This window comes from Pseudophryne corroboree (assembly GCF_028390025.1).
Source record: "Pseudophryne corroboree isolate aPseCor3 chromosome 3 unlocalized genomic scaffold, aPseCor3.hap2 SUPER_3_unloc_23, whole genome shotgun sequence".
NCBI classification, from domain to species: Eukaryota; Metazoa; Chordata; class Amphibia; order Anura; family Myobatrachidae; genus Pseudophryne; species Pseudophryne corroboree.
In genome coordinates this window covers 14,891-42,146 of record NW_026967512.1, presented here as the reverse complement: position 1 = coordinate 42,146, position 27,256 = coordinate 14,891, and the positions used below count along the sequence as shown (strand labels likewise).

The 27,256-nt window shown below is 46.5% G+C and overlaps 1 protein-coding gene across 1 annotated transcript; it reads right to left on the bottom strand.

Moving 5' to 3' along the window:
- Positions 1–1,863: 1,863 nt before the first annotated feature.
- Positions 1,864–26,862, bottom strand: LOC134983758 (zinc finger protein 271-like). Its single transcript, XM_063949399.1, has 6 exons — positions 26,781–26,862; positions 25,380–25,411; positions 21,377–21,455; positions 21,158–21,255; positions 20,509–21,001; positions 1,864–7,007 (listed from the first exon to the last, which is right to left on the bottom strand). The coding sequence occupies exons 3-6, from the start codon at positions 21,408–21,410 to the stop codon at positions 5,107–5,109; spliced, it is 2,526 nt and encodes an 841-aa protein (XP_063805469.1). The 5' UTR covers positions 21,411–21,455; positions 25,380–25,411; positions 26,781–26,862; the 3' UTR covers positions 1,864–5,106.
- Positions 26,863–27,256: the final 394 nt, after the last annotated feature.

Below are 27,256 nucleotides of genomic sequence, written 5' to 3'. Positions count from 1 at the left end.
CTCATCCTGGGTGTCAGTGATGCAGCCCCACTGCGCCCACTCTCTCTGTACTCATACATACATGCCTTTCTGGGAGTGTCTCGTCCTGGCTGTCAGTGATGCAGCCCCACTGCGCCCACTCTCTCTGTACTCATACATACATGCCTTTCTGGGAGTGTCTCGTCCTGGGTGTCAGTGATGCAGCCCCACTGCACCCACTCTCTCTGTACTCATACATACATGCCTTTCTGGGAGTGTCTCGTCCTGGTTGTCAGTCATGCAGCCCCACTGCTCCCACTCTCTCCGTACTCATACATACATGCCTTTCTGGGAGTGTCTCGTCCTGGTTGTCAGCGAGACAGTGTCTCTGGCACAGCGGTGTAATCATGATGTGAGTGTGCTGGGTAGTGAGTACTGCTAGCAGCAAGCCTCACAGCTTAACTGCAGTGTAGCAGTGTGGTGGGGGGGGGGGGGGGGGGGGAGGGGGTTGCTATACCAATGAGTCAAGGAATGGAGTAGTTGGATGGGACTCACACAGCAGGTGGTGAAAAGCTTAAAAAGGAGGAGTGGTTGGAAGGGGAAGGAACTGGTAGGTTCAGAAGGGATTAATGAGGGTAAGGACTCTCAAGGGAAATTGGAGTGGGATCCCACAGGTACCAAACTGGGTAAAGAGCAGCTTTTAGGAAGGAAATAGGTGAGCCAGACCCTGTGGTTGTCCCTTCTTTACCTCATGCGGGGTGGATCTTTGGACTCTCCAGTTCCTGGGGAGTCTGGGTTCTTCTTGGCCACTGCAAAAGAAAAGAATTACCAGCGCTGGCTGATCATGTATGATTAATAGGTACTATACATCCGAAAGGATTAGTGAATTAAAAACCACATTTATTCCACACGTAAAAACACATAAAAAAAAATAAAAAATTGAGAAATAAATTAAAAGTTAGAATATGCCACAATATGCCTGAGTTGATGATTTAGATGTCCACATCAACGGCTAATTACACTCAGAGAGGACCAATGTCACTGGAAATGTCCATCACTAGCAGTTCATGTGGACATCTAAATCATCAACACAGGCATATTGTGGCATATTCTAATTTTTAATAATTTATTTCTCAATGTTATTTATTTTTATTTATTTTTTGTGTGTGTTTTTACATGTGGAATAACTGTGGTTTTTAATTCACTAAGCCTTTCGGATGTATAGTACCTATTAATCATACATGATCAGCCAGCGCTGGTAATTCTTTTCTTTTGCTGTATATTTATCCACCAGGGGATTTACCACCCCTCTTACCAGCTGCTATTGATAGCGCTCCCCCTCTCTCTCCTTGGCAGCTACCTGGTGGTTCTGTGGTCATCTCAGGCAATGAACCTCCCAGATAAACATGACATGGTCATGGAGATGGTCCTGGGCTCTGTGAAGTAGGTGGAACAAGCAAAGTTGTGTCCCTTCTGAAAGGGCAATGGTGGACATTGTGAATGGTGTAGGGAAGGTTTTTGTCGACAAAGAGGGTTATGCCATATATAGCAGAAGCATGGGTCCTCAGCCTATATGATGTGCCACCATTAATGTGGAGACTGTCTTGTGCGACCAAGCTTGATTTATGGGCTTTGTCATTTTTTTAAGCAGGATAAAGGCTGATTTTTTTTATTTCAGCAGACTAGAATAAGCCCAGACAGTCCCACTTCCATTATACCACCTGAATGTGACGGACAGTGACCACCGTGCCATCACTTACCTGTATGCTTACACGAAACAGAATGATGGAACACTTACACGGTTTCTTTACATCTTCTGGGGTCCACTCCGAGATTAGACATTATGGCGTAATTACTCAGACGGGAATATAAAACAGAATAAAAATAAAAGCTTTAATGCAATAATTAGATGCAATCAAAAGCTTTTATTATGTAATCATACAGGGAAGTATCCGTACCATATAGATGTAACATATAACAAACCAGCGCAGATGGAACCCGGGTGACTCTAATGCACACGATAATGTACAGGGTATATATGGATAGGATCTTGTATCTGAAAACACTCGGCACTCCTTATCAAGATGAGTGTCTGCAACAAGTTAGGCAAACTAGAAGTGAAAACACGTTCCAATGGGCGCCATATTGTCGTGTAGCAATACAGATTGTGCAAACTGGTATTAGACATTCACAGTTACACAAAGCACAAGATACAAAATAAACAGCAGAAAAAAGACCTAAGCATTTGGGATGTATTATTTAGGAACTAAATATACAGACGGGTCCTCCGTTATCTTGGCTGGCTGAGGCATTAGTCGCGATTAGGCATACACAGCGTACCTGGGCGCAAGGAGGCGCGCCTAGTCGTAGGAAGGCACACAGAGCATTTGGCGTTACCTTCGAGTGTAATACATAAGATCATCCACCAGATGTCGCTTTTTTAAATCACTAATGCCCAAGCGTGTGGTCTCCATTAAAATACAATACTGAACTACAGCGTAAGAACTACTTTACTGGTGCATCTCATTACGCTACATTATGCTACAGTATGTCATAAAGTATATAACAGTATATACAGTAAAGGTGCAAATAGTACAGCATATACAGATGCAAATGAACGTGTTACAGATACAGTATGGTCTATTGATGTTAGGGATATGCGAGTGTACAAATCCCGTAATATTAAGTATAATGGGGAGAGATAAAAACTCCTCCCTAAGTTTCTGGATGCCAAATCCCTGTGTGTATAGTTTATACAGACGCAAATGAACGTGTTAAAACACTTGTGTATGCAGACACAACTAATGTGTGAAAGGAATAATGTAGCTCATTGACTTTACAGTATGTACAGTGCACAAAATGAGTGTCCGAGTCCCCTAATGGCATAAACAAACACCAATGGGGAGGAATCGCTTTTTGCAGTACTTTTACACATGAACTTGACAATCTTCCATGCAGTGCTGTGGGCTAGCGATGAAGGCTCCGGTCTGCCACGCTGAGTACCGGGTTCGATTCCCAAAGTGTCAATTTTTTTTGTGTTCCAATGACATTCACTTTATTTTTTTTTTTGTGTAATCCATTGTAAAACATTCAACAGAAGGGTGCACACAGGTTTCACACAAATCGGGGTAAATCTGCAGGTAATGAGCACGTATAGACATAACAGTAGATATAAATTAGTGTATTCTGACGCAACTAACTGTTCGAGCAACACAGTACTGTAGATCGTCGGCGTTAGAGAATCTGTGTTGTACATTATAAGCTGTTCCTGCTAATTAGTACTCTAATAGAAAAAACTGTACAGAGATACTAAGGACAGTGATTTGGCATCCAGGAACTTAGGGAGGAGCTTTTATTTCTCTCCATTATACATAGAAAGATTAAACTTGCCACTCTACGTTACAAGCTGTTCATGCTATTTAGTACACTACTAGTGTACTAAATAGCACGAACCCCATCACAACAGTTGCCCAGATCAATAACACTCTCCAGGAGATAGGTGTATATGTGTCAAAGTCAACAATCAAGAGAAGACTTCACAAGAGTGAATATAGAGGGTTCACCACAAGATGTAAACCATTGGTGAGCAATAAAACAGGAAGACCAGATTAGAGTTTGCAAACAACATCTAAAAAAGCCTTTACAGTTCTGGAACATCCTATGGACAGATGAGACAAATATCAACTTGTATCAGAGTGATGGGAAGAAAAGAGTATGGAGAAGGAAAGGAACTGCTCATGATCCAAAACCTACCAGCTCATCAGTGAAGCATGGTGGTGGAAGTGTCATGGCGTGGGCATGTATGGATGCCAATGGAACTGGTTCCCTTGTATTTATTGATAATGTGACTGCTGATAAAAGCAGCAGGATGAATGCTGAAGTGTTTTGGGCAATTTTATCTGCTCATATTCAGTCTAATGCTTCAGAACTCACTGGAAGGCGCTTCACAGTGCAGATGGACAATGACCCGACGCATACTGCGAAAGCAACCAAATCGTTTAAGGCAAATAAGTGGAATGTTATGCAATGGCCAAGTCAATCACCTGACCTGAATCCGATTGAGCATGCATTTCACTTGATGAAGACAAAACTGAAGGGAAAATGCCCCAAGAACAAGCAGGAACTGAAGACAGTTGCAGTAGAGGCCTGGCATAGCATCACCAGGGATGAAACCCAGCATCTGGTGATGTCTATGCGTTCCAGACTTCAGGCTGTAACTGACAAAAGGATTTGCAACAAAATATTAAAAAGTAAAAGTTTGATTTAGTATTTTGGAATCAAAGGAAGAAACAAGAGAGCGACTATGGTGTAGTATTTTTCAATCAGTTTTGTCTAGTGATGAGCGGATTCAGTTTTACTCGGATCTCAAAACAGAATCTTATTGGCTATACAAAACACATGACATCTGTAAGCCAATAAGATGCCGTTTTGAGAACAGAGTAAAACCGAATCCGCTTATCACTAGTTTTGTCACACGCAAGAATATTATAGCGTACGGATTACGGCTTGACACATGGCGTATCAGTCCCCCATTATTTAGTCCAGGTTACTACTGGGATCTAAATGTTGCTAGGAGACACAAAGAATCGCTATATAGCATAGTATATTTCCGTATGTGGGATTAAATTCTGTTATCACACAAAATTTATATGCGTACCAGATAAATATTTGCATATCAGTATGGATATTGTATCCAGGTCTTCATCTAGGAGATGGTAATCAGATCGCCCTTGGAAAATATGTGAAAGCTCAATTCACGAAACACTGATCCGGGCTGCGACCACATTAAGTAGTAAAGTACTTTTTGTTGAACTGGACGAGCGCACTGATCTGATTTACAATATTTGATTTAGGATTGTTTAGTTTGTACCATTACTTTTGGTCCCTTAAAAAGTGGGAGGCACATATAAAAACCATTTTAATTCCTACACCGTTCACCTGATTTTGATGTATATACCCTCAAATTAAAGCGGAAAGTCTGCAGTTAAAGCACATCTTGTTTGTTTAATTTCAAATCCATTGTGGTGGTGTATAGAGCTCAAAATATGAGAATTGTGTCGATGTCCCAATATATATGGACCAGACTGTATATTGCATGAAGATAGGAGATAGGATTGACCCTTGAGGAACATTGCATGACAGTGATAATTATACTCCAGAAGATTTAAATGGTTCCGTGCTTGGGTAATGTCTAATATGTTCAACATATATATTTCTCTCACAGCATGAAAATGGCTTCTCACCTGTGTGACTTCTCTGATGTGTAACAAGATGTGATTTCTGTCTAAAACATTTCCCACACTTAGAACAGGAATACGGCTTCTCACCTGTGTGACTTCTCTGATGTGTAACAAGATTTGATTTTGTTGCAAAAAATTTCCCACACTCAGAACAGGAATACGGCTTCTCACCTGTGTGACTTCTCTGATGTGTAACAAGAGCCGATTTCTGTGGAAAACATTTCCCACACACAGAACAGGAATACGGCTTCTCACCTGTGTGCCTTCTCTGATGACTAACAAAAGATGATTTGTGTGCAAAACATTTCCCACACACAGAACAGGAATATGGCTGCTCACCTGTGTGACTTCTCTGATGTGTAACAAGATTTGGTTTCGATACAAAACATTTCCCACACTCAGAACAGGAATACGGCTTCTCATCTGTGTGACTTTTCTGATGTGCAGCAAGATTTGATTTTGATGCAAAACATTTCCCACACTCAGAACAGGAATACGGCTTCTCACCTGTGTGACTTCTCTGATGTGTAACAAGATTTGATTTCGATGCAAAACATTTCCCACACTCAGAACAGGAATACGGCTTCTCACCTGTGTGACTTCTCTGATGTTTAAAAAGATCAGATTTCTGTGCAAAACATTTCCCACACTCAGAACAGGAATACGGCTTCTCACCTGTGTGACGTCTCTGTTGTGTAACAAGATTTGATTTATTTGTAAAAAATTTCCCACACTCAGAATATGGAAATGGCTCCTCACCAGTGTGACTTCTCTGATGTGTAACAAGACCTGATTTCTGTGGAAAACATTTCATACACTCAGAACAGGAATACGGCTTCTCACCTGTGTGCCTTCTCTGATGTGTAACAAGACCTGATTTCTGTGTAAAACATTTCATACACTCAGAACAGGAATACGGCTTCTCACCTGTGTGCCTTCTCTGATGTTTAAAAAGATCCGATTTCGATGTAAAACATTTCCCGCACTCAGAACAGGAATACGGCTTCTCACCTGTGTGACTTCTCTGATGTGTAGCAAGATTTGATTTCGATGCAAAAAATTTCCCACACTCAGAACATGGAAATGGCTTCTCACCAGTGTGACTTCTCTGATGTGTAATAAGATCTGATTTCTGTGGAAAACATTTCATACACTCAGAACAGGAATACGGCTTCTCACCTGTGTGACTTCTCTGATGTGTAACAAGATATGATTTCGATGCAAAACATTTCCCACACTCAGAACAGGAATACGGCTTCTCACCTGTGTGACTTCTCTGATGTTTAAAAAGATCAGATTTCTGTGCAAAACATTTCCCACACTCAGAACAGGAATACGGCTTCTCACCTGTGTGACGTCTCTGATGTGCAACAAGATTTGATTTACTTGTAAAAAATTTCCCACACTCAGAACATGGAAATGGCTTCTCACCAGTGTGACGTCTCTGATGTGTAACAAGATCTGATTTATATGTAAAACATTTCCCACACTCAGAACATGGAAATAGCCTCTCACCTGCCTTAGCTGGCTGATGAGTAATACGGTTTGTGTTCTGTGTAAAACATTTGGCATCTGTAGAACAGGGAAACTCTGTATCTAATCTCAGAGCTGTAATAGATGCACCAATATCAGAGTGATCAGGAGAAGATTTCCCAGGATCAGGGGGATCAGTTGATAGAGCTGGATGTATAATTGGGATAATGAGGTTATCTCCTGGAGAATCCTGTCTACTGTCGTTATCTGTTATTTCACAATCCAGGGATAACATTAGATGTCCTTCTGAGATATTCCTGCTTGTGGGTCCATCTGCTGGAAATAAAATACATTAATATATAAAACGAGCAGACAAGACCCAGGATGTAACAGGATACAATATATAATTCTATAACTGACACTTTTATTTTTACCTGTAATCTGTGCTTTTATGTTTATTAAAAAACAAAAAACTAGGATGCTTAGACTGGAGCTTGATCAACACTGAAGGCTCAAGTGGGATTACTAGAGGTGACATGGACGCTCAAGTGGGATTACTAGAGGTGACACGGACGCTCATATGGGATTACTAGAGGTGACACGGACGCTCATGTGGGATTACTAGAGGTGACGTGGGCGCTCATATGGGATTACTAGAGGTGACACGGATGCTCATATGGGATTACTAGAGGTGACGTGGGCGCTCATGTGGGATTACTAGAGGTGACATGGGCGCTCATGTGGGATTACTAGAGGTGACACGGACGCTCATGTGGGATTATTAGAGGTGACATGGACGCTCATGTGGGATTACTAGAGGGGACATTGGCGCTCATGTGGGATTACTAGAGGGGACATGGACGCTCATGTGGGATTACTAGAGGTGACACAGACGCTCATGTGGGATTATTAGAGGTGACATGGATGCTTTTGGGGGATAACTAGGAGGTGACATGGGGGATTATTAGAGGTGACATGGACGCTGATTTGGGATTACTAGAGGTGACACGGGCGCTCATGTGGGATTACTAGAGGTGACATGGATGCTTTTGGGGGATAACTAGGAGGTGACATGGGGGATTATTAGAGGTGACATGGACGCTGATTTGGGATTACTAGAGGTGACACGGGCGCTCATGTGGGATTACTAGAGGTGACACGGACGCTCATGTGGGATTGCTAGAGGTGACGTGGGCGCTCATGTGGGATTGCTAGAGGTGACATGGACGCTCATCTGGGATTACTAGGAGGTGACATGGATGCTTATGTGGGATTACTAGAGGTGACGTAGGCGCTCATGTGGGATTACTAGAGGTGACATGGACATTGCTATAATAAAACACCATAGAAGAGAAAGTGCTGTCCTGTTTGCGCACTAATAAATAATATATAACCTTTATTAAGTACAGTAAAGTATGTAAGATAAATCGTTGAAATATTAAACACAAAGTTAAGTGTATAAAGAGCTGAATAAAGTAATAAAAATAAGATTTTACTCACCGGTAAATCTATTTCTCGTAGTCCGTAGTGGATGCTGGGACTCCTTAAGGACCGTGGGGAATAGCGGCTCCGCAGGAGACTGGGCACATCTAAAGAAAGCTTTAGAACTACCTGGTGTGCACTGACTCCTCCCACTATGACCCTCCTCCAGACCTCAGTTAGGATACTGTGCCCTGAAGAGCTGACACAATAAGGAAGGATTTTGAATCCCGGGTAAGTCTCATACCAACCACACCAATCACACCGTATAACTCGTGATATTATACCCAGTTAACAGTATGAAATATTAACGGAGCCTCGTAACAGATGGCTCAACAATAACCCTTTAGTTAACAATAACTATATACAAGTATTGCAGACAATCCGCACTTGGGATGGGCGCCCAGCATCCACTACGGACTACGAAAAATAGATTTACCGGTGAGTAAAATCTTATTTTCTCTGACGTCCTAAGTGGATGCTGGGACTTCGTAAGGACCATGGGGATTATACCAAAGCTCCCAAACGGGCGGGAGAGTGCGGATGACTCTGCAGCACCGAATGAGAGAACTCAAGGTCCTCCTCAGCCAGGGTATCAAATTTGTAGAATTTAGCAAACGTGTTTGCCCCTGACCAAGTAGCAGCTCGGCAAAGTTGCAAAGCCGAGACCCCTCGGGCAGCTGCCCAAGAAGAGCCCACCTTCCTCGTGGAATGGGCTTTTACAGATTTAGGATGCGGCAGTCCAGCCGCAGAATGTGCAAGCTGAATTGTGCTACAGATCCAGCGAGCAATAGTCTGCTTTGAAGCAGGAGCACCCAGCTTGTTGGGTGCATACAGAATAAACAGCGAGTCAGTTTTCCTGACTCCAGCCGTCCTGGAAACATAGATTTTCAAGGCCCTGATTACGTCCAGTAACTTGGAATCCTCCAAGTCCCTAGTAGCCGCAGGCACCACAATAGGTTGGTTCAAATGAAAAGCAGATACCACCTTAGGGAGAAACGGAGGACGAGTCCTCAATTCCGCCCTATCCATATGGAAAATCAGATAAGGGCTTTTACATGACAAAGCCGCCAATTCTGACACACGCCTGGCCGAAGCCAAGGCCAACAGCATGACCACTTTCCACGTGAGATATTTCAAATCCACGGTTTTTAGTGGCTCAAACCAATGTGACTTTAGGAAACCCAACACCACGTTGAGATCCCAAGGTGCCACTGGAGGCACAAAAGGGGGCTGAATACGCAGCACTCCCTTAACAAATGTCTGAACTTCAGGCAGTGAAGCCAGTTCTTTCTGAAAGAGAATCGACAGAGCCGAGATCTGGACCTTAATGGAACCCAATTTTAGGCCCATAGTCACTCCTTACTGTAGAAAATGCAGAAATCGACCCAGCTGAAATTCCTCTGTTGGGGCCTTCCTGGCCTCACACCAAGCAACATATTCCCGCCATATGCGGTGATAATGTTTTGCAGTGACATCTTTCCTGGCTTTAATCAGCGTAGGAATGACTTCCTCCGGAATGCACTTTTCTTTTAGGATCCGGTGTTCAACCGCCATGCCATCAAACGCAGCCGCGGTAAGTCTTGGAACAGACAGGGTCCCTGCTGTAGCAGATCCTGTCTGAGCGGTAGAGGCCATGGGTCCTCTGATATCATTTCTTGAAGTTCTGGGTACCAAGCTCTTCTTGGCCAATCCGGAACCACGAGTATCGTTCTTACTCCTCGTCTTCTTATTATTCTCAGTACCTTTGGTATGAGAGGCAGAGGAGAGAACACATAAACCGACTGGTACACCCACGGTGTCACTAGGGCGTCCACAGCTATCGCCTGAGGGTTCCTTGACCTTGCGCAATATCTCTCTAGTTTTTTGTTTAGGCGAGACGCCATCATGTCCACCTGTGGCCTTTCCCAACGGTTTACCATCAGTTGGAAGACTTCTGGATGAAGTCCCCACTCTCCCGGGTGTAGGTCGTGTCTGCTGAGAAAGTCTGCTTCCCAGTTGTCCACTCCCAGAATGAACACTGCTGACAGTGCTAAGACGTGATTTTCCGCCCATCCTAGAATCTTTGTGGCTTCTGCCATCGCCATCCTGCTTCTTGTGCCGCCCTGTCGGTTTACATGGGCGACTGCCGTGATGTTGTCTGATTGGAACAGAACCGGCTGGTTTTGAAGCAGGGGCCTTGCCTGACTTAGGGCATTATAAATGGCCCTCAGTTCCAGAACATTTATGTGTAGGGACGACTCCTGACTTGACCAAAGTCCTTGGAAACTTCTTCCCTGTGTGACTGGCCCCCAGCCTCGTAGGCTGGCATCCGTGGTCACCAGGACCCAGTCCTGTATGCCGAATCTGCGGCCCTCTATAAGATGAGCCGTCTGCAGCCACCACAGCAGAGATAACCCTGTCTCCAAGGACTAGGGTATCAGCCGATGCATCTGAAGATGCGATCCTGATCACTTGTCCAAGAGGTCCCACTGAAAGGTTCTTGCATGGAACCTGCCGAATGGAATTGCTTCGTAGGAAGCTACCATTTTTCCCAGGACTCGTGTGCAGTAATGCACCGATACCTGTTTTGGTTTCAGGAGGTCTTTGACTAGAGATGACAGCTCCTTGGCCTTCTCCATCGGGAGAAACACTTTTTTCTGTTCTGTGTCCAGAACCATCCCCAGGAACAGTAGGCGTGTGGTAGGAACCAGCTGTGACTTTGGAATGTTTAGAATCCAGCCGTGCTGTTATAGCACTTCCCGAGGTAGTGCTACCCTGACCAACAACTGCTCCTTGGAACTCGCCTTTATAAGGAGATCGTCCAAGTACGGGATAATTAAAACTCCCTTTTTTCGAAGGAGTATCATAATTTCTGCCATTACCTTGGTAAACACCCTCGGTGCCGTGGACAGTCCAAACGGCAGCGTCTGGAATTGGTAATGGCAATCCTGTACCACAAATCTGAGGTACTCCTGGTGGAGGATGGTAAATGGGGACATGCAGGCAAGCATCCTTGATGTCCAGAGATACCATGTGATCCCCCTCGTCCAGGCTTGCAATAACCGCCCTGAGCGATTCCATCTTGAACTTGAATTTTATTATATATGTGTTCAAGGATTTTAAATTTAAAATGGGTCTCACTGAACCGTCCAGTTTCGGTACCACAAACAGTGTGGAATAGTAACCCCGTCCTTGTTGAAGTAGGGGCACCTTGACTATCACCTGCTGGGAATACAGCTTGTGAATTGCCGCTAGCACAGCCTCCCTGCCTGAGGGAGTAATCGGCAAGGCAGATTTGTGGAAACGGCGGGGGGGAGACGCCTCGAATTCCAGCTTGTACCCCTGAGATACGACTTGGAGGATCCAGGGATCCACCTGTGAGCGAGCCCACTGATCGCTGAAATTTTTGTGGCGGCCCCCCACCGTACCTGGCTCCGCCTGTGGAGCCACACCGTCATGCGGTGGACTTGGTAGAAGCGGGGGAGGACTTTTGTTCCTGGGAACCTGCTGTTTGTTGCAGCCTTTTTCCCCTACCCGCCTTTTCCCCGCCAGTTTTTCTGGGGTCGAAAGGACTGTACCTGATAATACGGCGCTTTCTTAGGCTGTGAGGGAACATGGGGCAAAAATGCTGACTTCCCAGCTGTTGCTGTGGAAACTAGGTCTGAGAGACCATCCCCGAATAACTCCTCACCCTTATAAGGCAAAACTTCTATGTGCCTTTTCGAATCTGCATCCCCTGTCCACTGCCGAGTCCATAAGCCTCTCCTAGCAGAAATGGACAATGCACAATGCACTTATCTTAGATGCCAGCCGGCAGATCTCCCTCTGTGCATCTCTCATGTATAAGACTAAGTCTTTTATATGCTCTATGGTTAGCAGAATAGTGTCCCTGTCTAGGGTGTCAATATTTTCCGACAGGGAATCTGACCACGCAGCTGAAGCGCTGCACATCCATGCCGAAGCAATAGCTGGTCTAAGTATAATGCCTGAGTGTGTATATACAGACTTCAGGATCGCCTCCTGCTTTCTATCAGCAGGCTCCTTCAGGGCGGCCGTATCCGGAGATGGTAGTGCCATCTTTTTTGACAAACGTGTGAGCGCTTTATCCACCCTAGGGGGTGTTTCCCAACGTGACCTATCCTCTGGCGGGAAAGGGTACGCCATTAGTAACTTTTTAGAAATTACCAATTTTTTATCGGGGGAAGCCCACGCTTCTTTACACTTCATTTAATTCCTCAGATGAGGGAAAAACTACTGGTAGTTTCTTCTCCCCAAACATAATACCCCTTTTTGTGGTACCTGGGTTTATATCAGAAATGTGTAATACCTCTTTCATTGCCTCAATCATGCAACGAATGGCCCTAGTGGACATTAAATTTGACTCTTCATTGTCGACACTGGTATCAGTATCCGTGTCGACATCTGTGTCTGCCATCTGAGGTAGCGGGCGCTTTAGAGCCCCTGATGGCCTTTGAGACGCCTGGGCAGGCACGAGCTGAGAAGCTGGCTGTCCCGCATTTGGCATGTCGTCAAATTTTTTATGTAAGGAGTCTACACTTGCACGTAATTACTTCCATAAGTCCATCCACTCAGGTGTCTGCCCCGCAGGGGGTGACATCACATTTATAGGCAACTGCTCCGCCTCCACATAATGTTCCTCATTAAACATGTCGACACAGCCGTACCGACACACCGCACACACACAGGGAATGGTCTAACAGAGGACAGGACCCCACAAAGCCCTTTGGGGAGACAGAGAGAGAGAGTATGCCAGCACACACCAGAGCGCTATATAATACAGGGACTAACTGAATTATATCCCCTATAGCTGCTATAATCTTTATACTGCGCCTAAATTTAGTGCCCCCCCTCTCTTTTTTACCCTTCTGTAGTGCAGACTGCAGGGGAGAGCCAGGGAGCTTCCTTCCAGCGGAGCTGTGAGGGATAAATGGCGCCAGTGTGCTGAGGGAGATAGCTCCGCCCCTTTTTCGGCTGACTTTTCTCCCGCTTTTTTATGGATTCTGGCAGGGGTAATTATCACATATATAGCCTCTGGGGCTATATATTGTGATTATTTAGCCATCCAAGGTGTTTTTATTGCTGCTCAGGTCGCCCCCCCCCAGCACCCTGCACCCACCAGTGACCGGAGTGTGAGGTGTGCATGAGGAGCAATGGCTACTTTGGCTACCTTGGTGAAGACTGAAGTCTTCTGCCGCTGATTTTCCGGACCTCTTCTTGCTTCTGGCTCTGTAAGGGGGACGGCGGCGCGGCTCCGGGACCGAACATCAAGGACGGGTCCTGCGGTCGATCCCTCTGGAGCTAATGGTGTCCAGTAGCCTAAGAAGCCCAAGCTAGCTGCAAGCAGGTAGGTTCGCTTCTTCTCCCCTTAATCCCTCGTTGCAGTGAGCCTGTTGCCAGCAGGTCTCACTGTAAAATAAAAAACCTAAAATATACTTTCTTTCTAGGAGCTCAGGAGAGCCCCTAGTGTGCATCCAGCTCGGCCGGGCACAAAAATCTAACTGAGGCTTGGAGGAGGGTCATAGTGGGAGAAGCCAGTGCACACCAGGTAGTCTAAAAGCTTTCTTTTAATTGTGCCCAGTCTCCTGCGGAGCCGCTATTCCCCATGGTCCTTTCGGAGTTCCCAGCATCCACTAGGACGTCAGAGAAAAACAGTTACAGCTTATACACTACAGACCTAACATTAATAACTAAACAGAATAATATGAAACAAATATAAACAATAGCGAACGATCGTAAACACAAGTACACAGAGTGAGAATGAATGGCATACACAAAAGGTAACAAAGTGGCTACAGAGAACATACCATACGTGGGAATACTCGCATGCGCAACCCGGACCCAGACCTCCGATATCAAGCAGATGATCGTTGATGAGAGAGAGTACTGGCCGGTCAGGGAACAGTGGCCTTTATATACACACCCTACAGTACAATACAATGGTCCCTACAATCTCATTGTCCATTGGACACAGGAATGTGTCTCTGCATTATAACAAAAGGTCATAGGTGGATTCGAACAGGTGGGCTGTGACTATTTCAGACTGCTCAGGTGGGAGGTATCCTCAGGATTCCCACCGCATGGATAATGAACTGCAAATACAGTAAATGTCTGTAAACTACTTTTATACATAACTATACGCAGGAGCAAACAATCTCTTCCTAACCAACACCGGAATGTTTCTAATAAAATACTCTGCAGATCGATACTAAACACCATCGTTCAACCTTTGTCTGACCCTTCGTATTATGCAAAGAGGAATCCCCATGTCCACGAAGCATTTACACTATACATACTCGCAGACATTATTTAGGGGAATATTATCTACAAAACACACTATGGGGTATATGCAATTCACGGCGAATCGCGGCAATTTTTCGCCGTTTTTTTTCCCGACTCAATTCGCCAGGTGAATTCCGGCAGGTGCCTGCCGGAATTCACCATATTCAATGAAAAACGGATTCGCCAGAATCGCGGGCGAAAATCGGCCGATTTGGCGGATTTTGCCGCGATTTTAAAAAACTGTAAAAACCGTGAAAAACCCGGAAAAAAAAATAGCGTGGGGTCCCCCCTCCAAAGCATAACCAGCCTCGGGCTCATCGAGCTGGTCCTGGTTCTAAAAATCCGGGGAAAAATTGGCCAGGGATCCCCCGTATTTTTAAAACCAGCACCGGGCTCTGCGCCTGGTGCTGGTGCCAAAAATACGGGGGACAAAAAGAGTAGGGGTCCCCCGTATTTTTAACACCAGCATCGGGCTCCACTAGCTGGACAGATAATGCCACAGCCGGGGGTCACTTTTATGCCGTGCCCTGCGGCCGTGGCATCAAATATCCAACTAGTCACCCCTGGCCGGGGTACTCTGGGGGAGTGGGGACCCCTTCAATCAAGGGGTCCCCCCCCCCCCCAGCCACCCAAGGGCCAGGGGTGAAGCCCGAGGCTGTCCCCCCCCATCCAATGGGCTGCGGATGGGGGGGGCTGATAGCCTTTTGTGATAATAAAAAGATATTGTTTTTTCCAGTAGTACTACAAGTCCCAGCAAGCCTCCCCCGCAAGCTGGTACTTGGAGAACCACAAGTACCAGCATGCGGGTGAAAAACGGGCCCGCTGGTACCTGTAGTACTACTGGGGAAAAAACGCTCCCTTAATGGCGCACGGTCTTCCCGCATTTTATTCTGGCCTGAGGTACTTTTTATGCTTACACGATGGGTAAGACCCCTGTAAGGCTGTATCTGCCAGTGTCCTGGGTATTGTGACTATCAGCTCGCCCCTCAGTGTGATCACATCTCAGTGTGTACTGAAAGCCTGGAGCCACAGCCTTGCAGCGCTGCGCTCCTACCCATGTGCCGCCATCTGTGCTGGTGAACCACTAGCTGGGACGCCAGCATTATACTCACCTCTCTTCTTACTTCTGGCTCGTTAGGGGTGGCAGCATGCTGCGGGTCTGTACGCTTGCCGTGGGGATTGCGAGTAGGACCCTCAGGAGCTCAGTGTCCAGTCAGCGGAGTAACGGGACCATTAACGCATCAGGAAGTTGGGCCGTTCTCCCCCCTAAGTGCCACGAAGCAGTCATGCTGGTGACACCCAGCCTACCTGTAAAATAATAAACAGAAAAACTCCTCAGGAGCTCTCCTATCTGTGACCAGCTCCTCCGGGCACATTTTCTAAACTGAGTCTGGTAGGAGGGGCATAGAGGGAGGAGCCAGCCCGCACTATTAAACTCTTAAAGTGCCCTTGGCTCCTAGTGGACCCGTCTATACCCCATGGTACTAAATGGAAACCCAGCATCCTCTAGGACGTAAGAGAAATGAATGCTGTACTGCAGCGTCTTCCAAAGGGACTTTAGGTCTGCTACAGCCTGCTGCAGTTGTTGTGTCTTTTTTTTTTTTTAATTGTTTATTTGAATTTTTAGGTTATAAATATCACCACAGCTCCCCACCACACGTGGGGTGAGCTTTTGTCGTGTAACAATATACAACCAAAAACAGAGATATAACCTTGGAACAAAGATTATGCGGTTCCCAGCTTGCGATAAGAAAGAGAGGAGGTAAATAAGAAGAATAAGATAACATATGAGCCATTAATCATACATTTGTTAAAACGAGAAACAGTTATGGATTATACCTCTGGGTGAATAGAGACCCTACTGTCGGATGGGAACCGGAGATTACACACTTAACTATGGCATTAGAAAGAAGAAGTCTAAAGAGAGAAAGAGAGAGCATGAAGAGAGAGAAAGGGGAACGGGACAAGACGGGATGGGAATAGAATAAGGGGGGGGGGGGGAGAGAGACCCAGGGTTGGGGGGGGGCGCCAGTGCGCCTCCTTGATCCGCTGACCTCGTATAGGGCGTTAGTATAAAAAGGGAAAGTGCTACCTGAGGGACACGAAAAGGTCAAATTTAAGGGCAAGCTTGTAACTACTCGTCAGGGTAGGAGATCACCGAATTCAGAGCAGGAGAGCCATCGAGCTCCCGGGGGATCGTAATCCACTTGCGGGAGCCTGTGAGTCGAACCATAGTTCCCAATTCAGGAGAAACTGGAAAGATCTATTATGGAGGTATGCAGTGATTTTTTCCATGCTTGCGAGATACCATACTTTGTTGATGACCTGTTTAATAGGGGGGGGGGCTCCCTCTGTTTCCATTGAAGGGCAATTGAGCACCTAGCCGCGTTTAGGATCTGTGTCAGTAGTTTACCGGAGTTTGGGGGCGCGTTAGTAATGGGGAGGCCTAGCAGGAAGGACCAAGGGTCTTTTTGTACCTGAGTCTGGAGTACTGCACTCAACAGGCGTGCGACTGCGTCCCAGAATATTGTGATTTTAGGGCACGTCCACCATATGTGGAGGAAAGAGCCATGTTCCCCGCATTCTCTCCAGCACATGGGTGATGAGGAGGGAAACATTTTGTGGAGTCTTGAGGGGACAAGATACCACCTGTATAAGATTTTATATGCGTTTTCCTTTACCAGGGTTGAGATAGAGGACTTCGCGACCGCAGTGAAGATATCCGACCAATCATAGCCATCAGGCACCGGACCTAGATCCCGTTCCCACTGGAGAACGAAGGCCGGGGTCGTCTTCTGGTCCCGAGTCTGGAGAAGGGAATACAGCAGAGAGATGATTCCACGTTCGAGTGGTTTGTGATAACAGTAGGACTCCAGCGTGGTGAGAGGTTGGAACGGGGACGAGTTTGATAAAGATGAGACAAAGAGTCTCAGCTGGAAATAGGTGAAAGGGTTCGCCTCCGGGAAGTCAAATTTCGTCATGATATCCGATAGAGGAGCACAAGTTCCGTCGGAGAGCACGTCCAGGGCAAAGCGGATGTTCCGTTCCACCCATGGACGCGAGCGGGTCAGTGACTGACCCGGTGCGAAAGAAGGGTTATCCCATAAGGGGGTAAGCGCCGAGGGAGATGACAGTAAGTGAAAGCGTCGTGTGCAGTAGTCCCAGATCTGACAGGTGAAATCTAGCACCGGGTGCAGTTGTAGGTGGGGAGATCTAGTTCTAAAAGGGGATAGGAGTAGGGATGACAAAGATGGGATGTGGCTAAGCGCCGTCTCCAGCTGAAGCCAGCGTAAAGCCTGTGTAGGGGCAAACCAGGTCACCGCCTGGCTGAGATGGGAGGCCAAATAGTATAGACGGATATCTGGAAAGCCTCTACCTCCTTCCTGCACTGGTTTGCGCAGAGTTGAGAAGCCTATCCTAGGCACCTTGTTTCTCCACACAAAGCGGAGCAACCATGAGTGGACTTGTGCTAAGACAGAGTCCGGAACCTTCACTGGTAGTGTCTGAAACAGATAAAGCAGGCGGGGGACAATGTTCATTTTCAGAGCTACAATGCGACCCAGCCAGGAGATAATTAGTGATTGCCATTTATGGAGGTCGGCTTTAAGGTTTCTGAGCAGTGGCGAAAAGTTTTCCTTATATAAGTCTCCGTAGCGGCGTGTAATAAAGATCCCCAGATAACGAATTTTAGAAGCGCACCAGGTGAATTTAAAATTGCTTTGCATGTGGGATAATCGGGGAGGGGGGATGTGGAAGGGGAGAGCTTCCGTTTTGGACCAGTTAACTTTGTACCCCGAGACTTGGCCATATTCAAAGAGGAGGTCAAAAAGGTTCGGCAAAGAGGTGTGTGGCGAGGAAAGCGATAGGAGGACATCGTCTGCAAACAGAGATATTTTGTAAGTAGAACCCCCCCACCCTCAGCCCACCGATGTCGGGCGAGGCTCGAATGCGGGCTGCTAATGGCTCTATAACTAAGGCAAAGATCAGAGGCGAGAGTGGGCAGCCCTGTCTGGTACCATTGGAGATAACTAGAGGGTCCGACTGCACTCCATTTACAGATACTCTGGCGGAAGGGCTCGAGTACAAGGCCTGGATTCCTGTGAGAAATTCCCCCTGGAAGCCAAAATGGGCAAGAGTTTAGTTGTTGTGTCTTTTGATTATTACCAGCGAGCTGGGATGACATTTCCGCCACCATGGTTTTTATGACGCCTGAAGAGACCAGTAACCAACTGGGCTGGTAACACATAGTGACATGATGTGAGGGGGAGAGCAGGAGTATAATAGGGGCTGATGGCTACTGATGTATGAGATACACCAGAGAGTGTGGGGAAGAGACTGGTCAGATCTCTGGGCTGGTAACACACAGTGACATGATGTGAGGGGGAGAGCAGGAGTATAATAGGGGCTGATGGCTCCTGATGTATGAGATACACCAGAGAGAGTGGGGAGGAGACTGGTCAGATCTCTGGGCTGGTAACACAGTGACATGATGTGAGGGGGAGAGCAGGAGTATAATAGGGGCTGATGGCTCCTGATATATGATATACACCAGAGAGTGTAGGGAGGAGACTGGTCAGGTCTCTGAGCTGGTAACACACAGTGACATGATGTGAGGGGGAGAGCAGGAGTATAATAGGGGCTGATGGCTCCTGATGTATGAGATACACCAGAGAGTGTGGGGAGGAGACTGGTCAGATCTCTGGGCTGGTAACACACAGTGACATGATGTGAGGGGGAGAGCAGGAGTATAATAGGGGCTGATGTCTCCTGATGTACGAGATACACCAGAGAGTGTGGGGAGGAGACTGGTCAGATCTCTAGGCTGGTAACACACAGTGATATGATGTGAGGGGGAGAGCAGGAGTATAATAGGGGCTGATGGCTGCTGATGTATGAAATACACCAGAGAGTGTGGGGAGGAGACTGGTCAGATCTCTGGGCTGGTAACACAGTGACATGATGTGAGGGAGAGAGCAGGAGTATAATAGGGGCTGATGGCTACTGATGTATGAGATACACCAGAGAGTGTGGGGAGGAGACTGGTCATATCTCTGGGCTGGTAACACACAGTGACATGATGTGAGGGGGAGAGCAGGAGTATAATAGGGGCTGATGGCTCCTGATGTATGAGATACGCCAGAGAGTGTGGGGAGGAGACTGGTCAGATCTCTGGGCTGGTAACACAGTGACATGATGTGAGGGGGAGAGCAGGAGTATAATAGGGGCTGATGGCTCCTGATGTATGAGATACACCAGAGAGTGTGGGGAGGAGACTGGTCAGATCTCTGGGCTGGTAACACACGGTGACATGATGTGAGGGGGAGAGCAGGAGTATAATAGGGGCTGATGGCTCCTGATGTATGAGATACACCAGAGAGTGTGGGGAGGAGACTGGTCAGATATCTGGGCTGGTAACACACAGTGACATGATGTGAGGGGAGAGTAGGAGTATAATAGGGGCTGATGGTTCCTGATGCATGAGATACACCAGAGAGTGTGGGGAGGAGACTGGTCAGATCTCTGGGCTGGTAACACACGGTGACATGATGTGAGGGGGAGAGCAGGAGTATAATAGGGGCTGATGGCTCCTGATGTATGAGATACACCAGAGAGTGTGGGGAGGAGACTGGTCAGATCTCTGGGCTGGTAACACACAGTGACATGATGTGAGGGGGAACGCAGGAGTATAATAGGGGATGATGGCTGCTGATGTATGAGATACACCAGAGAGTGTGGGGAGGAGACTGGTCAGATCTCTGGGCTGGTAACAAAGTGACATGATGTGAGGGGGAGAGCAGGAGTATAATAGGGGCTGATGGCTCCTGATGTATGAGATACACCAGAGAGTGTGTGGAGGAGACTGGTCAGATCTCTGGGCTGGTAACACACAGTGACATGATGTGAGGGGGAGAGCAAAAGTATAATAGGGGCTGATGGCTCCTGACTCCCCTACTGGGCAAATACATATCCCTCATTAGTCTGTACTGACAGAGGAGGGTGTAGGATAAGAGATTGTTGTAGTGACTGAGCAAGGAGAATATGTGATTCTTTTCTGTAATAAGTGTTTATTACTCACCTGTGCTGATATCTGTAGGGATCTCCTCCTCTTTACACTGCTGATCACCCCTCACATACGTCTCTTCTTCTCCCTCTGTATCTTCTGCCTTCATATCAGTCACATACGTCTCTTCTTCTCCCTCTAGATCTTCTGCCTTTATATCAGTCACATACGTCTCTTCTTCCTCTATATCTTCAGTCTTTATATCAGTCACATACGTCTCTTCTTCTCCCTCTGTATCTTCTGCCTTTATATCAGTCACATATGTCTCTTCTTCTCCCTCTATATCTTCTGCCTTTATATCAGTCACATACGTCTCTTCTTCTCCCTCTATATCTTCTGCCTTTATATCAGTCACATACGTCTCTTCTTCTCTCCTTTTATCTTCTGCCTTTATATCAGTCACATACGTCTCTTCTTCTCCCTCTATATCTTCTGCCTTTATATCAGTCACATACGTCTCTTCTTCTCTCCTTTTATCTTCTGCCTTTATACGAGAAAGACGTTCTACCTAAGTAACCCAAAAAATACAATGGCATTTGCATTCTGTTTGATTAAATTGAGGTGAAACAGTAGAATATCAGTGTATAAGACACACACAGCTTCTCTACAGATCATATAGTGACAGTCACTTTGGTATATTGGGGAGACCCTAAATCCCACCTACCTGATCCTCCTGTGGGATCCTGTGATTCTCCTCTGTACAATCCTGGGAATACAGAGGACGGGGACATCTCTCTGGGGTATCTCTGTTACTGGGCCCATCTGTAGGAGACACACAGTGACTGAGTACAGTATATATATATGTGATTATCAGATGATGTGTCTATATAGCGGGCCCCCATACCTGCTTTCCCCTGTACAATACATGACAGTCTCCTCTTACCCAGTGATGTGAGGGGCCGGTGATTCTCCATCATCACGTCCTTGTACAGACCCCTGTGTTCCTCTTTATACTCCCCCTCCTGCATGGAGACATAGACAGTGACATCCTGACACCTTATAGTAACCTGACACACACAGTGATACATTCATCACCCAGACACATCCCCTGGTGTTACTGTATAATGTCCCATTCCCAGCAGTCACCTCTCCAGTCATCACCCAGACACATCCCCTGGTGTTACTGTATAATGTCCCATTCCCAGCAGTCACCTCTCCAGTCATCACCCAGACACGTCCCCTGGTGTTACTGTATAATGTCCAATTCCCAGCAGTCACCTCTCCAGTCATCACCCAGACACATCCCCTGGTGTTACTGTATAATGTCCCATTCCCAGCAGTCACCTCTCCAGTCATCACCCAGACACATCCCCTGGTGTTACTGTATAATGTCCCATTCCCAGCAGTCACCTCTCCAGTCATCACCCAGACACATCCCCTGGTGTTACTGTATAATGTCCCATTCCCAGCAGTCACCTCTCCAGTCATCACCCAGACACATCCCCTGGTGGTACTGTATAATGTCCCATTCCCAGCAGTCACCTCTCCAGTCATCACCCAGACACATCCCCTGGTGTTACTGTATAATGTCCCATTCCCAGCAGTCACCTCTCCAGTCACCACCCAGACACATCCCCTGGTGTTACTGTATAATGTCCCATTCCCAGCAGTCACCTCTCCAGTCATCACCCAGACACATCCCCTGGTGTTACTGTATAATGTCCCATTCCCAGCAGTCACCTCTCCAGTCATCACCCAGATACGTCCCCTGGTGTTACTGTATAATGACCCATTCCCAGCAGTCACCTCTCCAGTCATCACCCAAACACATCCCCTGGTGTTACTGTATAATGCCCCATTCCCAGCAGTCACCTCTCCAGTCATCACCCAGACACATCCCCCGGTGTTACTGTATAATGGCCCTCATTCCGAGTCGTTCGCTCGTTCTTTTTCATCGCATCGCAATGAAAATCCGCTTAGTACGCATGCGCAATGTTCGCACTGCGACTGCGCCAAGTAATTTTGCTATGCAGAAAGGATTTTTACTCACGGCTTTTTCTTCGCTCCGGCGATCGTAGTGTGATTGACAGGAAATGGGTGTTACTGGGCGGAAACACGGCGTTTTATGGGCGTGTGGCTGAAAACGCTACCGTTTCCGGAAAAAACGCAGGAGTGGCCGGAGAAACGGGGGAGTGTCTGGGCGAACGCTGGGTGTGTTTAGGACGTCAAACCAGGAACGACAAGCACTGAACTGATCGCACAGGCAGAGTAAGGTTGAAGTTACTCAGAAACTGCTAAGTAGTTTGTAATCGCAATATTGCGAATACATCGGTCGCAATTTTAAGAAGCTAAGATACACTCCCAGTAGGCGTAGGCTTAGCGTGTGTAACTCTGCTAAATTCGCCTTGCGACCGATCAACTCGGAATGAGGGCCAATGTCCCATTCCCAGCAGTCACCTCTCCAGTCATCACCCAGACACATCCCCTGGTGTTACTGTATAATGTCCCATTCCCAGCAGTCACCTCTCCAGTCATCACCAAGACACGTCACCTGGTGTTACTGTATAATGTCCCATTCCCAGCAGTCACCTCTCCAGTCATCACCCAGACACATCCCCCGGTGTTACTGTATAAAGCACCATTCCCAGCAGTCACCTCTCCAGTCATCACCCAGACATATCCCCTGGTGTTACTGTATAATGTCCCATTCCCAGCAGTCACCTCTCCAGTCATCACCAAGACACGTCACCTGGTGTTACTGTATAATGTCCCATTCCCAGCAGTCACCTCTCCAGTCATCACCCAGACACATCCCCCGGTGTTACTGTACTCCCAAGTCTCCTCAGACCCCAGTCATGTCCCTGTATTATTACTATAGATATAAGTGACGTTATTGTGACACTTTCAGATCCCCTCACCTCCCCAGTCATGTCCCTGTATTATTACTGTAGTACTCTAGTGATCTGAAGGCCTTGGGACACTATGAGGGGGCAAATCAATTAATGAATGTGTAGCTCTATAAGGTAATAGAGATGCTGCCAACTGATGTATACCATATATGTGATAATAACTTGGATCTTTCTAGTGATCCAATAATGTATAGTGTTTATGCATGTTATTATTCTGTGCCTGCTGAAGGTGAGGGGACTCTGGTTAGCGTGCAGTGCGCGGGGGGAGATCACGGAGAAGCTTCCAGAGGTCCCGTGTGCTGAGAGAGGTGGCTGGGCGCGTGTAGCGGCGGTTTTGTTGGTGGGCTGACTAAGGGGAGAGAAAAAGGCTGGCGGCTGAGACAAGGGAGATTACAGGAAGACGGTTCCCTGCGAGTGAGAGAGCCCCTGTGGGGGAAAGGAATTGGATGTCTTCCGCTGCGGGTGAGAAGCGCTGTGTTAATTTCCCCTGGTGGACGCCGAGTAGGGACGACCCGGTGGCTGGTTGTCACAGAGAATGCTGGGAGGTAGAGCACTGGCGGGGCAGGCTAGTACATGGGAGGAGACCGCAGTGCGGGCAGCAGCTACCAGGAGTCCAGCAGTAGCAGACAGTTTCCCCCCCCAAGCAGAGCTGTGTCCCTCATCCCATCCAACCCGCGGGAAGAGCCCGGTTGTTGGTGGAGGCGGAGTCGGGGGGGAGGTCCAGACCGGGCACACTATCATTGTAAGTGCAGGATGCCCCCATATAAATCCTGCTAATCTGCATACTCTCCTATCATCCTTTAACAATTAAAGTACCAGCCGCCAGCACAGTAGCACAGGGACCAGCAGAATCGGTGGATCTGAGGAGTACAAATAGCACCTCTAGAGACTCTATATCCATTAGATAATGACCAGCCGGGTAGCAGTCATAAAGAGTGCGGTGGTGTATAATGATGAAAGCAGCTCGGAGAGGGCGCAGGGTCACCTAAACTTGGAAATGGTACACTAGGAAGACTAAGCACCCCCCACCTATCAGAGACAGGTGCCAATAACCGGGACTTCTGTATGTTCTGGAGCCACACCCACGGATCTACAGTGGGGCTATGCTTATACTGGGACAGGTAACACAGATCATCACCCCACTATATGTAACGAGTAGACCACGGGTGTCAGGGATTCCAAGGTGGACAGCTCCACGTACTACCTTCCTGTTTCAGGTTGTCTAGGAGCGCTACAATTAGATCTTCCATGGAAACCATGCTATTCATTGCCGTGAAGTAGGGATTGCTCAACAATCGTGAGGACAATTGCTCCAAGTGGATACCCATATAACCCAGAGTACTTCTTATACACAGACACGAAAGGGCCCCAACCGTGCACGATTATAGTAAGAGAACCCGGGTGGTTTTTCAAACACAGCCCCACAACTTTCTTATGGAATCGTATGTTCTGTATTGCATGCATTACCTTATGTATAGGTGGGGTATATTATTATGTATAGGTGGGGTATATTATTATGTATAGGTGGGGTATATTATTATGTATAGGTGGGGTATATTATTATGTATAGGTGGAGTATATTATTATGTATTGGTGGAGTATAATATTATGTATAGGTGGGGTATATTATTATGTATAGGTGGAGTATATTATTATGTATAGGTGGAGTATAATATTATGTATAGGTGGAGTATATTATTATGTATAGGTGGAGTATAATATTATGTATAGGTGGAGTATATTATTATGTATAGGTGGAGTATAATATTATGTATAGGTGGGGTATATTATAATGTATAGGTGGGGTATATTATTATGTATAGGTGGGGTATATTATTATGTATAGGTGGGGTATATTATTATGTATAGGTGGGGTATATTATTGTGTATAGGTGGGGTATATTATTATGTATAGGTGGGGTATATTATTATGTATAGGTGGGTTATATTATTAGAACGGTTTATGGTTTGAGTATTATATGATATAACTGTATAGGGTGGCCTATAACTTCTTACATATAAAACTAGTATACTTACCGGTGGAACTGTCTCCGTATCTGTGGAAGAGCCTGAAATCACAAAGGAAAGGTACGATAGGTAAATGTGCATAGTCCTATCTGGTTACATCACATACTAATGTTATAGGCGACCACTACAGGGGTAGGGTATTTCTTAAGCAATTAGAGTATTGGGCTCTAAATAGCTTTGGTGGAGGCACGTTGCACATATACACTGTACCCCCAGGTAAAAGAGGGGTTACATTACTATAGATATGTGATGTCACTGTGACACTCCCAGTTCCCCTCACCTCCCCAGTCATGTTCCTGTATTATTACTATAGATATGTGATGTCACTGTGACACTGCCAGTTCCCCTCACCTCACCAGTCATGTCCCTGTATTATTACTATAGAAATAAGTGATGTCACTGTGACGATCCCAGTTCCCCTCACCTCACCAGTCATGTCCCTGTATTATTACTATAGATATGTGATGTCACTGTGACATTCCCAGTTCCCCTCACCTCACCAGTCATGTCCCTGTATTATTACTATAGATATAAGTGATATCACTGTGACGCTCCCAGTTCCCCTCACCTCACCAGTCATGTCCCTGTATTATTACTATAGATATAAGTGATGTCAATGTGACACTCCCAGTTCCCTCACCTCCCCAGTCATGTCCCTGTATTATTACTATAGATATAAGTGATGTCACAGTGACACTCCCAGGAGTCTGATATACATTTGCTTCATACTGAGCAATATTTTCAATCCTCACAATTACATATAATAAAATTAATAATAATAATAATAATAATAATAATAATGACACTAAAGGCTGCACCCCAGTATAAAAATAATAACAGATGTCTTTAAAAGCAGGACACATCAGACCATTCCTCCTGTATTGTAGGACATCACCACCACTCCCAACACATAATAATAATACCAGGACACCACAAGCTGGTGTCCCTGTATAATAATAACTGTACACAAAAACCTGCTCTACCTGTATAACACTAATAATAACAGGACACCACAGGCTGCTCCTCCTGTATAACAATAATAATAATAACAGGACACCACAGGCTGCTCCTCCTGTAAAATAATAAAAACAGGACACCACATGCTGCTCCCCCTGTATAATAATAATAGGACACCACAGGCTGCTCCCCCTGTATAATAATAACAACAACAGGACAACACAGGCCGCTCACTCTGTATAATAATAACAGGACACCATAGGCTGCTCCCACTGTATAATAATAACAACAACAGGACAACACAGGCTGCTCCCAGTGTATAGTATTAATAACAGAACACCACGCGCTGCTCCCCTGTATAATAATAACAGGACACCACAGGCTGCTCCCCCTGTATTATAATAATATCTGGACACCACATGCTGCTCCCCCTGTATAGTAAGACGCCATTACCTGATTTCCACGGACACTGGGAGGCTGCAGCAGTCGATGAAAACTCACTTCCTGCATGTGGAACGCACAGTCCGGAAGTCAGGTGGAACGCACAGGCAGGAAGTAGGGCATGATTGGCAAAAGCTGCTTACAGGTTACTGGCCCCTCCCCTCGTACACCACTCCCACAGCCCCGCCCTCTGTAATAACAATTACAATACATGTCCTCAGTGCAGGAGGCCGGCGGCCATTTTCTTGTAGACCACTCCGGCAGCAGCAATAGGTTCCCTGGCCGTGTAGTGACGTCAGGAGCGGCGGCCATTTTCCCCTGGTCTGAGCTCCGCCTTCCTTCTATCATTCCCACAAGGCAGCAGGAGCAGAGAGCAGCCATTGCTGTGTCTGGCAGCAGGTAATGATATTATTATTATTATTCTATAGGCTGAGCAGCTCTGGTGTCAGGTTCTGTACTACAGGGGGAGCAGCCTCTGGTGCCTTGTT